This window comes from Eleutherodactylus coqui, chromosome 6 (genome assembly GCF_035609145.1).
Source record: "Eleutherodactylus coqui strain aEleCoq1 chromosome 6, aEleCoq1.hap1, whole genome shotgun sequence".
Classification (NCBI taxonomy): Eukaryota; Metazoa; Chordata; class Amphibia; order Anura; family Eleutherodactylidae; genus Eleutherodactylus; species Eleutherodactylus coqui.
In genome coordinates, this window is record NC_089842.1 from 184,472,519 (window position 1) to 184,486,506 (window position 13,988).

Genomic DNA, 13,988 nt, shown 5'->3' on the forward strand with positions numbered 1-13,988 from the left:
TCTGTGGATTTGTTGTGGAAACTTTTTGCACCCTGTGAAGTAGATCTCTGAAATCTTCTCCACATACTGTAAACTCTGCGGAATGTCAGCAGTGATTCCGCCAATGGAAATTCCGCAACGTTAACAACCCGTATAAAGACTGCCTTATCCTACATGTCCCTCTAACTTACCATACAACACACAAATAAAGGTTTTCCCACATATAGCTCAGCAGTCTCTCACTACACAGTAGTCCCATAACCTATGGTACTGTCAGAAGTATCGGCCCATTTATCACCTGGGAAGCTTTGTAATGAAATCTATAGAAGAGATAAAGTAAAACATTAATGCAAAAATGGTTTTAGATTTATTATTTGTGACACAAATGAAAAACAATGCATTCATTATTATATTCATGGCCTAACTCAAGAGTGACATGGCAGATGTAGAAATCAGTGCTCAACAAAGTGGAGTCATTAAAGCAGACCTATGACAAGGTGGAGAATGGAAGCAGCACTATCTACTCAGCCGGCAGGTGAAATGTTATCAGACCAGTCTCTGCTCAGTCCTTTGGCATCTCTAGTGAAGGTGCTAGAAGCATTTATTACAAGAGTCGGTCCTCCTTGGCTGCAGTCAATGTCCTGTTCTGCAAGGTTATGTAGGACTACAGAAGGAGGCTTTTGTACATGAGCGCATTCCGCATTATAGATATAGGTGACCATGGCATTTGACATTCTCCATTGCATATACAAGGCCATGTGTAATAAAACAAATGGAGCCGTAACACGTTTAATCAATATTCATTCCAGCATATAAAAGCATAACAAAAACCGAAAGGACACTTCCTCGTCGTGGAATGACCCTCTAGTACAAGGCAAATAGAAAAGAAAACTCAGCCCCCTTTTGCATCTCTATACGACAACAGGCCCAATGGAAAAGGCGATTTCAAAAATGAAAATTTTCATACATGAAGCAGGCCCGTGAAAGGAATATATTTATATATATGTATATATATAACAAAATAATACATGTATAAAAATATTACGTGACTAGTCGTGTTACATTTAATATTTATCTGGTTTCATTGGACCGAAAAAAGAAGAGAGAAAAGAAACACCTTATAGACATTGCTGCATAATATATATCCTTGAAAACCAGATTAACTAAGAATATTTATAGGATTTGTTAAGGTGGTCCAAAGAAAAGACGAAGCCAGCTGAACAAACCTCTGATAATAATAAGAGGCAAGAATATCCGTAATAAATATACAGCACGCTGAGTGCGGAAGGAACGTAAATACAAGTATGTGATCGCAGGGACATGGAGAATGAAACGAATGATAAAAGCAGCAGATATACATATGGCACCCTGCATTTTACAGAACCATTTAAAACCACAGAGACTTAAAATCTTAAATTATATCTAAAAGTCCAGTGTTATTCACTCAAATAAAATAGTGATGTGTAAAAAAAAAAAAAAAAAGAACAAAAGACAAAAACAAAAACAAACTTGAGATAAAAACAAGGAGAGTGTGACCTGGCCACAAAGGCAAACATGAATGTGTGGCGTTTGACTTCCTCTGCATGTGGCAAATCCTATACAGGATGTGAAAATAAAAACTAGGACTTGTTGGCAGAGCCAGAGGAACGCCGTAGCTTAATGGACATGCGACTTTTGCTGGTCCGGGGTGACATAGGGGATGCCAATTCTGAACCTTCACCCTGAGTCAATACCATCTCGTTCTGTTCATCGCCTGGAAAAGTGCCTGGAACAAAAAAAGGACAACTTGTAGAAATAATGATGTGAAGAATACTTACATACAACAATATACATAAAGACCAAGGAAGCCACAAGGCTGTATGGGTGACAATATTACACTGAGCCGGTGGAAATTGGGGTCATATTTTTAAAATGTCCCCGAAAAGATCATACATTCATCACAACTAGTACATACTAGTTACATTATATATAACAACCCTAATTCCAAAAAAGTTGGGCCGCTGTGTACAATATAAATAAATGTAAAGTAGAAAACAATACAATGATTTGGAATATTTTATGGAATATAACCATATTTTATTCACAATAGAACACATATAAGAAGGTGAAAGTGAGACATTTTTCCATTTCATTAAAAAAATTAACTCATTTAGAAATTGATGGCAGCAACACATCTCATTAGTGGTACTAATGAAAACCAGCTGTAAGGTTGATTTTCTGCTAAGTCAGATAGACTGTGTATAAAAAAAACATGTTGGGCTGCATGTCCACGGGCGTGATTCCACTGGCGATAAATCGCCGGCAAATCACGCTGTCTGAAGCTTTCCATAGCGTTGCTATGGAAAGCGCAGCCGCGGCATCTATGAGCAGAGAATCATAGCGATTCTCCGCTCGCAGGATTCAAATTGCAGCATGCTGCGATTCTCCGCGGTGAGCCTATCTGTCAGATAAACTCAGTGCGGAGAACCACCAGCTGTCTCCTGCTCCCCAACACAAAATTGTGAAGACTGTAAATATCCCACCATCTACAGTACAGAATATCATCATCAAAAGGTACAGAGAATCTGGAGAAATTCATGTACACAAGGGACAAGAAGACCAATTGTCAATATTGGATGCTCAGGCGTCACTGCATTAAAACAAACCAGCGAGATTGAATAATACCTCCACAGTGCCACCTACTGGAAGGCAGTATTCCTTCAAGTCAAAGTTAGACTCCTTATACAAGCCTTGTAACAATGACAAGAAATTGTTACAAGGCTTGTATAAAGAGTCTAACTTTGACTTGAAGGAATGCTGCCTTCTAATAGGTGGCACTACGGAGGTATTATTCCAGCTCCCTTATTTGCATATTACCCAGAGGAGCATGAATGGCCTTCTGAGTCTCCTCGCTCACCATCTAGTTGCTCTCCCTAAAGGAGAAAAAATAGCATTTTTTTGCATTAAAAAAAAGACAGGATTCTCTAATGTAGATCACTACATGGGCTCAGGAATACCTCCAGAAATCATTGTCTGTGAACACTGTTCACCATGCAAGTCCACAAATGCAAGTTAAAGCTGTATCAAGCAAAGACGCCATTATATAACAATAAAATCCAGAAGCGCCAGCATCTTCTGGGCCAAAACTGATTTAAAATGAACTGAAGCAAAATGGAAAACTGTTCTGTGGTCAGATGAACGTATGTGGTCAGATATGGTTTCTAAACCATAGACACTGTGTCCTGCAGACCCGAGCAGAGGGACCATTCAGCTTGTCATCAGCACACGGTTCAAAATCCTGCATCTCTGATGGTATGAGGGTTGCATTAGTGTCTATGGCATGGGCAGCTTACACATCTTGAGAGGCGCTGGGCAGTATATATATATGTTTGAGAACCACATATGCTCCCATCCGGATGTCTCTCTTTCTGGGAAGGCCTTGTATATTTCAGCAAGACAATATTAAACTACATACAGCATCCATCACAACAGCATGGCTTCGGTGAGGAGTCTGGGTGCTGAACTGGTCGCCTGCAGTCTAGACCTTTCACCAATAGAAAAGATTTGGCGCATTATGAAATGAAAAATCTGGCAAAGGCGGCCCGGGACTGCTGAACAGCTAGAATCCTACATCAGACAAGAATGGAACAACATTCCTCTCCCCAAACTCCAATAATTGGTCTCCTCACTTCCCTGAAGTGGGTGTGTTGCACAATTGTAGACATGTCCCTGGCTCCACTTTTTTGAGATGTGCTGCTGCCATCAATTTACATGCATTTACATTTTACACAGCATCCCAGATGTTTTTGGAATTGGGGTTGTATATTATAGGGTTATATTTTATATATACATATTAAACTACTAGATATTATAGAATATAGTTATAGTATGATGCATATCATACTATGGCAGAAATTATATAGCAAAGTACACAGTTTTATTATACATATTATGGTATGTGTTATATTTTACATATTAAAGGGGTATTTCAGGGCTTTTACTTTTGAGGACCTATCCTCAGGATATCTCATCAATAACTAGACCATAGTACAGCAATCCGGGTTGGTATTGCAGGTGCAGCACTTACTGAATTTAATGGGAACTGTGCATGCAATACCAAACCGGACCGGCCGCACTATGGTCAGCGAGACCATAGTGTGCTGACCGCAGCCCTGGGAATCAGTCAATTAGTAAGGAACCGAGTGGTGGACCCCCACTGATATCTATTGATGACCTGTTCTGAGGACAGCACATCAATGGAAAGCGAAAAAAAAATGTAATAAAGTCCCGGACAACCCCTTTAAGTGTATTTTTTTTTTTTTTTTATCATGGAGCATCATATTCCAACTGCATATACGGTTAAGTGAACACATTACTCCTCTTTAATGACAGCATGTATTATACTTCATATGTGCATTCACAATTCTGTAGACTTCAATTCTGAAATAGTCGTCCATTTTTTCCAAAGTCTATCTGGGGGTTTTGCTTGAGTCTTTAAAACTGGTACTATTTACGTAAAAACTAACTGTCCTGACCCTGGATAGAGACTGTAACTCGGGATCAGTACTGCAATATATTTACAAATGTTGCTGAACTTTTGTTTGTAGATTATACCAGATCGAGTGAAAATTATGTCCCCCTGACTGAACAAGTGAAGATTATGTCCACCTCCTTACTTCCTCAGTGATATTGGGGAAGATTTACCAAGCTGTCTTATAGTAAGAAATCTCCTTTGTTGCCCGTAGCAACCGATCATTATATCTACATCTGATTCTATCTCGTCTTGACTATTTTAACTCCTAATAAGGTCTCTCCATCACTAAACACTCCCCTCTCCAATCCATTCTGAAGACAGAAGTCAGGCTCACCTTTCAATCAAATCACTACACAGATGCGCAACCCTGTGCCAATCACTACATTGATGGCTCCACCCTGTGCCAGTCCCATCCACTACAGAATACAATTTAAAAACTTTTCACTCATCCATAAGGCTCTCCACAATTCTGCATCACCCTATATCCCCTTCCTCATCTCCATCTATTGTCTAACTTGAAGCCCATTTACACGCAACGATTATCGCTCAAAATTCGCTCAAAGGATGATAATTTTTGGGTGTAAATGTTCCCATCTTTCATTTTTCTGCTGAACAATGATTGTCAGTTTGCAATGAAATCCATCTTTTGGCAGAAGAGCTGATAAGACGGACTGCATGCTGTGTTCTGCCTGGGGAGCGCCGATAACAGCTGATTACATTGTCTCAGCTGTCAGCCCTGTGGAAGGACAAAGGTAATTTATTCAGAAAACATTAGGTGGTCTGTTCCGTGAATACAGCTCCCGGTGGCTCACAAGCTACTAATTAGTGCTAATTGGCATTAGTACCAAGTAGTAGTTTATGCAAAATGATCGCTCAAAAGCCCTATTTTGAGCGATCATCTTTGTGTGTAAATGGGCCCTTACACCCTCTGCTTTGCTATAAACCTCAGCCTAAGGACCTTCATAATATGAACCTCCCATTTCGATCTCTAAGACTTTTCCTGAGCTCCAACAGTCTCTGGAACGCACTACACTAGACAATAAGGTAATCACCAATATCCAGTTTTAGACAGGCCTATCACATTCCCCAATTTAACTTTTCTCCATTAAGACTTCTTTTACATTATTCCTCAGAACCGTATCTCTTCATCTTACATTAAAAGAGTTTTCCAGAAAAATGCTATTGATGACCTATCTTCCCATTATTTTTACTAAGAGCTACGTTGGCAGTTACAAGCTCCTCCCACTACATCTGTTCAGAGCAGAAGCTTCAGCTTCAACTGCCTGTGCTCATTGGCCAGTTTCCAGGGTGGTGGACCCCATCCGATCACCTATCCTAAGTATAGGTCATTTTACCAGAAAATCCCTTTAACACCTCACATGCCATGTAGCCTAATGCACTTCATATCAGTGCTTACACAGATACCAGCTAATGCAGCTTTATGTATACGACCCTATTTCCACATAGATTGTTAACTCTTGAGAGCAGAGCCCTCTCCTATTGCTCATTACTGTATGTAATGTCTAGTCCTATCTATTCATGTACCACTGCGCTATATAAAGATTATTATATATAAACTGTAGTATATAGTTTTCATATGTTAACATACTTTTAAAGAGTACTTGCAGTTTCAATTCGGAGCGCTGTAGCTCAGTTGGCCATTTCCGTTTCCTTCTGACAGCTGAAGACAGACCAATATAGCATGTGTGTGTGTGTATGTATGTATGTATGTATGTATGTATGTATGTATGTATATCTATCTATCTAGCCGACGGAGCAGTGGCACTCCGATTTGAAACTGCCTGTACTCTAAGTACAGTATAGTATTTGCAATTTAAAACATTGATACAATTATACAGTTGTGTATACATAATATATTCAAATGTAACTTGCAATTACCATACAAAATATCCAAAAGAAAAGCCTTAAACCACCCACAAAAAATATTCTTGAACACATTGCCATATTTGTTAAACCAGACCCCGTGAATGTACAAGATATTGCATTGTCATTATAACCACCAACCTTATACTAGCAGCCATTCTCTAGCGTCATGCATAGTGCAGAGGCATGCAAGTTAATAAGGTTCCTTTCAATGAAGCTCATTAGCTACCAAAGCAGTGATTCAGTAGCAATAAGAGTGACAAAAAAAGAGGCAGTGCAAGAAAAGTAAGAAGAAAGAGAATCAGGGCTTACCTCTCCTAAAGAGAACAGAGTTTTAATGATCTAAAGAGGAGAAACAATAAAGCAAATATAAAAAATACCAATCAAACATGTTTACTGATTAGGTAAATCAACTAAAGATTACAGTAATTTCACATCTGATACACTTATGCTATACACATTTCCAGCTCTCATTTCACAGACTAATACCGCACTAATTCACACTTGTAATGAACACATCTTTGATCTGCTTAATGGGGATTAATTAGACTAATTGTAAAAGGGAAAGAAAAAGATCATATGTCATTAATTGTGACAATTTACAACAATCTTCTCAAATGAGGATTCTCCCCTTCATTATGGATTGACAGTCATTAAAGGAAGCTATAATTACTCTAATAAAGATTGAAATCTTAGTGTCTTAATAAAAATCATCAGCAGAATTATTAGTTAGCCAATTGTCTAATGAAGGTAGAAGGACAAGTTATGTCGTTAGTTGGGTTCCTAACGACAAAGCTCTAAATATTCACACACAGGAGGAGAAAGTTTTGCGTAGCTAGACAAAAGTGTTTACGAGAATAGAACAATGAGAAATTTAAAAAGGGCTATCCCGGAATTAAAAAAAAAAAAACATAAAAGAAGCCATAAGTATCACCTGCAGATATGAATATTTCCGGTGTAGAAAAAATACTAAAATGTTTCAGAATTCTATCCCGCAGTTTACCCCTTTGGCACACAATGATGTAAATGTCCGTCACCAGCAGGATGCAATTCTACACACAGCGAGGTAATTGCACATGCATAGCTGATCACCAAAAGAAGGGCGTAATCACCATGATCCTTTTGTCTATTTCAACTCAGGCAATGTATAGAGTGAATCAAAAGTGTATAAGCACCCATATAGAATGAAAACGATTTGCCGGACGGTGATCCAATTTTGCGTACAAGCTGCTGGGAAAGGGGGAAACCTGTATCAGCAAAATGACAGTCAAACCCCTGTGTATTTCTAAAGAGAAGGTATGTGTGCAACGTATCAAACTAGCAGAGAATGACACCAGAAAAACAATGGGGTGCTTTATTTTAAAATAACTTTATTCGTTCAATGTGGATAATGGAGTTATCTCGAGCAGAAAGGGCAGAGATCGTCCTTATGTCAGGTGAACGAACCACACGTATCATCGCAGCAGATTTCAACAAATGCCACCCAACCAGACCTCCCATTACCTACAGTGCTGTGGCCAAACCTCTTTCCAAATTCTGAGAAACAGGTTCTCTCTCATCAGTGGTTTGGCTAGTGAGAGGCCTGCGATGTGGGTTAGGAAGGGTATTGTTTCTCCTTAAGGAGAGAATCAAGAAGCTGTGTGATGAGACTTATAAGGCCATCGATGCTCCTCTGGAAAATATGCAAATAAGGAAGATAACAGCACCACCTACTGGAAGGCAGAATTCGGCAAGTCTTGTATACAGAGTCTGACATTAACCTGTAAGACATTTGCTTTCCAATAGGTGGTGCTGCAGAGGTACTGTTCAATCTTCCTTATTTGCATATTTCCCAGAGGAGAATGCATGGCCTTATAAGTCATACAGGTTCATTGTAGGATTCACACCTGGGCACCTCATATAACCAAGGTCATATACCTAGGAAACCCCCTGAACCATTTCGCTTGATAAGGGAGGCAATGTATCCTATATTATCACTTGAACCCTAACACACATTTGACTAATATCCTAAATAAAACAAACAAATAAATGATAAAGCCTCGATAAGACCAGCTGGAGTAACGGTCTTCATAAGATATATCCATTCTGTCTCTTTGTAGAATCTTTCTGTCCCGATTCCCTTTCCTTGGAGATCTAGGTACCACTTCCAAGAAGTCTCAAGGTCTCAGCATTATCAACTTGACATTCTCACACAGCGGTGTATCATGTTTGAGTTGTTTGTAGCCTAAGTGATCGTCAATTCTCTTCCTTAATTGCCTTTTCAATTTCCCACATATTCCAAGGGGCAACTACACTTGCAGAGATATATCACTTCTTCTGTTTTACAATTGGAAAAATCCTTGATTGTATACTCCTTACCTGTAACAGGACTTCTAAATGTTTTAAAAGAGTCATCAAAAGGGGCAAACTATACAGTCCCCACAACTAATAAACATTCCCAAAGGGCACCTATCTAATCAAGTACCTTCTGCTGTTTCCTTCTGATAGAAGCTATGGACTAGTCTATCTCTCGCCCTTTTCTGAAGGTTATCGTTGGTTGATGCATAATTACATCCTTCAAATCATAATCACGTCTCTTAAATATCTCAAAAAGTTGTTCAGACAAGTTGTCCAAAGTTGCCACAAGATGAATTAAATCATTACGATTCTGCTTTGGTCTTGGTACCAATAAATTTGTTCTTTTCTGCCTTAATGCATGTCCATAGGCTTTACTCATAGCCAGGCGTGGATAGACCCTTTCTAAAACTTGATCTCTCAGATTTATCACTTCTCCTTTAAAATCTGTCACAGAGCTACAGTTCCGTCTGATCCTCAAGCATTGAGGGGAGGGGTTAAATCAAGAGATTTGGTATGCTTTGTTGAAGAGGTGTGCTTTTAGGGCACATCTGAAGTTTCGTGTCTCAGGGATTGTCCAGATGTTATGGGGTAGTACATTCCAGAGAACCAGTGCTGCTCTGTAGAGGTCCTGCAGGTGAGCATGTGAGGATCGTATTAAAGGGGCAATTAATCAGAGTGTGTTAGTGGATCGAAGTGTGTGGGCTGGGTGGTGTATGGCCATGGAGGGAGGCCATATACGGTGGCACGGCGCCATGGAGGGCTTTGAAGGTGAGGGTGATGAATTTGAATTTAATCTGTAATGGATGGACAGCCAGCCAGGGTTTTAGCAATATTCATACAGGTGGCATGTTCGGGCCAGAAATTGGATGTGGGGGGTAAAGGAGAGCTGTCTGGGGGTTATAATGCTGCCAGATACTGGTATGGAGAATTTGGGGGGAGGCCGGCTAGAAGGCGGAAAGACGAGGAGGTCAGTTTTTGAGAGGTTAAGTTTGAGAAAGAGGGAGGACATGGCGTTAGGGACAGCAGACAGACAGTCGGTGATATTTTAGAGGAATGGTGCCGAAACGTCACGGAAACATCATCAGGTTGTTAAATAGTTTTGCAAGGGCGGTTTCCGACGAGTGTATGGGGCGGAAGCTGGACTGGAGGGGGTTAAGAAGCGAGTTATAATGTGAGGCGGGAGTAAACCAGGCATTCTAGTATTTTGGATATGAAGGGGACGTTTGAGATGGGTTGATAATTGGCAGCATTGGTTGCGTCAAAGGTCGTTTTTTTTGTTTTTTTTTTAGCAGAGGGGATATTATGGAGTTGGGATATGATGGATAGGTTGAGACGTTTGGTGGTGAAGAGGTCGTGGATGGTTTGTTGCATAGGGCACATTTGAAGGAGACGGGTGGGGTGGTGGGAAAGGGGGTGATGGTGCACATGGGCTACAGGTTGGGCTTCAGGGGTGTTTTGCTATGGTTGGGTGGGGGTGGGTTTGGTAGGGAGCAGTACAGGGTGGGCCTGGGTTGGGGGAAATGTCTCCTGCAGCCAGAAGTAATAGGGTAGCAAGGGTGAGCAGGTGATTTGGGATTTGGGAGGGTGGCGATTGTGTTTTTTGGCGGTGTGAGGGTTATAGGAATGTGAGGAGCGCATGTGAGCTATGCATAGGTGAGGTGAGGAGGGTGGGGCTGATGTGGATGGAGAGGGTGGGCGTAGGAATAAAGCATTAATGCTGGCAGTGAGAATTGCAATGGAGGCTATAGCACAGATGAGGTTTGTTGAGGTGCAGGGTGTTAGTGCTGGTGGAGTCTACCTGTCTCCTGCCCCATCAAGCGGCCATGTCTAGATAAGCAGCTCACTCGCTTGAACAGTTGGACAGATAAGGCAGGGTGAATGTAGAGCAAGCTATTGCAGGTGAAGAGAGAGTGTCCTTTAAACCAAAGGAAAGTACAGTGCAAGGGTACATTCACACGTTGAGCATTTGCTGCAGATTTTGTCACAAATTTTGGTGCAGATCTGCAGATTTCTTCCCTTCAATTTGAATTCAATTGAAAGGGTGAAATCTGTTGTAGATCTGCATCGAAATGTGTGACAAAATCCCCAGTAAATCAGTGACGTGTGAACACACCCTTAAGTAGTATTGGGTCATTAGTATTGACAAAGACCCGCTGGAGCAGGGTCGAAACGTTGTTCATGTCTTATGGGCACAATAAAGATACCAAAGTGATTTTATTCCCTGGAGTGCTGCTCTTCTCTTTTTCATTGGATTGACATACTTTTGATCCAGGGATCCAGGATCGTGACGAGCGTGCACCACTTATGTGATGATATCCTTCCTTACAAGCTAAGGTGAAGCGTGTGCTGTGACTAATTGACTATTTGTGATTGGGTCATTAGTATGAAGTTTGTATTGATGCATATGTTTGCCCGACACTCATCCAGTGTAAATGGGCCTTTAGTTAGCAGAGAGACAACTGACCAAACAAGACCAGCTGTTCTAGTGGTTTAGAATCAAAGATAAGGTTGGAAGATTGGAAGCCGGATTAAAAGTGGGCTTCAAGTATAGTCTTAGATGAGAAAGAAAAGACTGAAAATGTAAACTATACAAGGAATGATCTTGTGAGATGGCAAAGACAAGATGTAAAGGTCCCCATATACATATTTGAGAACAGTCATCTGAACTTGCCAATTTCGGCAGGACCGTATGACCCTTGCAAGTGGATGGGGAGCTCCCGACTTTCCCCTGGCAAATTACGTTGGAAGAAATAACAGTTATGTTGAATTTCAACACCCAATTATTTTGTTTCCCCTAGATATAAGCAGCTGCTGAAGCATCTTGGCTACAGCTAGCAGCCAAACCAAGCATTCATGTATATAAGGGACTCAGGAAAAACAGCTGTCAGCGACAAACGCATGGTTGACAGCTACAGAAATTGTAGGGGCACCCTAAGGAAATGGAAACAAGAGGTAGGTTGGGGAGATAAAAACAGTACAGAGGCTTCAGCCTCAGTTACCAAGTCAAATCTGGAGAAAGTGATTAGGGAACATTTGAGATATCACTGCTTTGAGAAAGTCATAGAACCTCATGTCGAATTTCATCAGTCTTGTCTTTAGAATAGAGAGCAAAGTCATGGGCACCAAAATCAGCAACAGATGTCAGAACTCCAAGGGCCAAGGAGGGAGGTAAAGTTTTTTATGTTTTTTAGAGAGGCACTTAGGATTAAGAAAGAAGGGGATTTTTGCTTAGTACGGATAGGGACATGGCTGAAGAAGTGAAGTATAAATCTGTAGTGAAGAACATCAACATGTTCATGACACCATTGGTGCTCAGCAAAATAAAACCATCTTTGTAATTAACAGATTTAGGTTGTGTGCTAAGGCAGCCATCCATAAAGTCTACTGCTATGGAGAGGAGGGCTCTCAACATGATCCAAAGTATTGTATGGTCACAGTGGATGATCGCCAGATTAAGATAATAGAAAGAGGAGGTAGAAGACAGCACAGGGTGCTAAGATGACTGTAAGATGTTCGAAATTGATGGCATATGGACACCTATTGATGTAGGTGTTGGGGAAAAGCCATACTTGACATAGGCAATAGGGCATTAAAGGACTTCTACTTTAGAGTTTTTCCTTCTAAACAAAATTCTAAAAAAAAAATGACTAAAAGGGAACAATTTTTATCTTCTGCAAATAATTACATGGAATAAGGCAGAATCTTCTATCGGTCTACTTTTTATTCTCTATGTAGTTTTATTGTATACACCTGGGTCAGCACATTAAAGTGATGTACGCAGAAACCATTGTGTCTCACAAACTATAGTTTGTGGAGTATTTCCTGGGCAGTGAGCCACTAAGAACAAATGGGTCTTGTAGACAAAATACACAATAGGCCAATAAATGCTGTATACTGTGGTTATTTAATAAAGCAACATCATGTGGTGCGAAGAACGGCATCCAAAAGAGTTGGTCCAAGACCACCTTTGATGTAATTTTTGTGTATTATCTTTAACCAAAAGGAAGAATGTCAGGCAGTAGCAGTATTTTCACACATAAAAGAGAAAACATAATTGAACTTTTTTTTTCTAGCAGCCAGATGGCACAACATGTTGTGAACTTTCAGAAAACAGATCAACGTAGCGACTCAATCTGCTAGATAAGATTTACCTGTTCCAAGTCGGCAATGTAAACAGGTTCTTGCTGAAATTGTGAACACTTACAACTGTGAACGCAGTTTATTGTTTGTGTGCCATATATGTACACTGGACTCTTCATTGGTAAAACCCAACTATAGCTACAAAATCGGACAATTAACAAAGCCAACCAGAGGAATGGCGGCCAGTCGTGAAGCATAAAACCTGAAAACAGACGCAAGATCAGTCCCATTTTATTTGAACAGAGGGAAGGCAATGCTGATTGATTTGGACAGGCATTGTATGGAATCAACTAAATGGGCATCATGTGTACACCACATCCTAAAATGTCATTGGAGGCCAGAGGAAAGGAGAAACAAAATGTTATATATGTAATCTTCAATGAAATAGGGTTGCCTTGTATGGAATTAAATAATACTTACGTGCATTCAGCAGATTGTGATGGTTATGATGTGGAGCTGGACAGAAGACTTGCGCAGCATAATCCTCAAAGGTGGTTGGCTCCAAATGTTGCTGGATAATTAGATCCAAGTATCGCATTCTCTCTTCAAAGCTTTTTTTTGAGGGTTAAGAGTAAAATATTCAGAGCAAAAAAGTGAAGGAGTACATCATACAAATTAGACCTGAGCACAAGGAACAACTTCTTCCAAGTCTTTTTCAGTGAGATGCAAAGGATTTGGCATCTTGGCACACGACTTGTCCATTTTTTGATTTCAACAGTCAATGATCATATTTATTAACCACGCAGAACAGAGAGCTATGCAGTGATGTCCTCTGATACTGCAGCATTTACACTGCTCAATTAATGGTACAATCACTTGGAAACTAGCAAAATCAGAAACAATCACTGGAGAGGATTGTACAAAAGGTTCTTGTCAAGAGCAGAATTAAATGTGAGCCACAGGTATAACTATCAGGAGAAATTACTACCTCGCTGTCCTAGTTTTGCCGATTCATAATTTACAAGGTAGCCAACAACATTTATGACATATCCCAATATTCTGCGACTCTTTTTTTGCAATGAAAGGTGGACAAAAATAAGGAGGAAAAACCATACAAGTGATGATTATAGTAGCTACTAGTGTTGAGTGTACTGGACTAGTAGAACCCTGCTTCGGGTAGAACTATGTAAAAAGT

The 13,988-nt window shown here is 40.3% G+C and overlaps 1 protein-coding gene across 5 annotated transcripts in view; it reads right to left on the reverse strand.

The window, feature by feature from the left end:
* Window positions 1-323: 323 nt before the first annotated feature.
* The window catches only part of RALGAPA1 (Ral GTPase activating protein catalytic subunit alpha 1), a 194,554-nt gene continuing 180,889 nt past the window's right edge, over window positions 324-13,988 (reverse strand). For 4 of the 5 annotated variants that reach the window (XM_066608440.1, XM_066608438.1, XM_066608439.1 and 1 more), the window contains 2 exons: window positions 13,274-13,404; window positions 324-1,744 (listed from right to left, as the gene is read on the reverse strand). In XM_066608440.1, the coding sequence (XP_066464537.1) occupies window positions 1,599-1,744; window positions 13,274-13,404 (277 nt within the window). In that variant the 3' untranslated portion in view covers window positions 324-1,598. Of the gene's footprint in view, window positions 1,745-6,688; window positions 6,719-13,273; window positions 13,405-13,988 lie in introns of all 5 variants that reach the window. The other variant, XM_066608437.1, reaches the window with a different exon arrangement.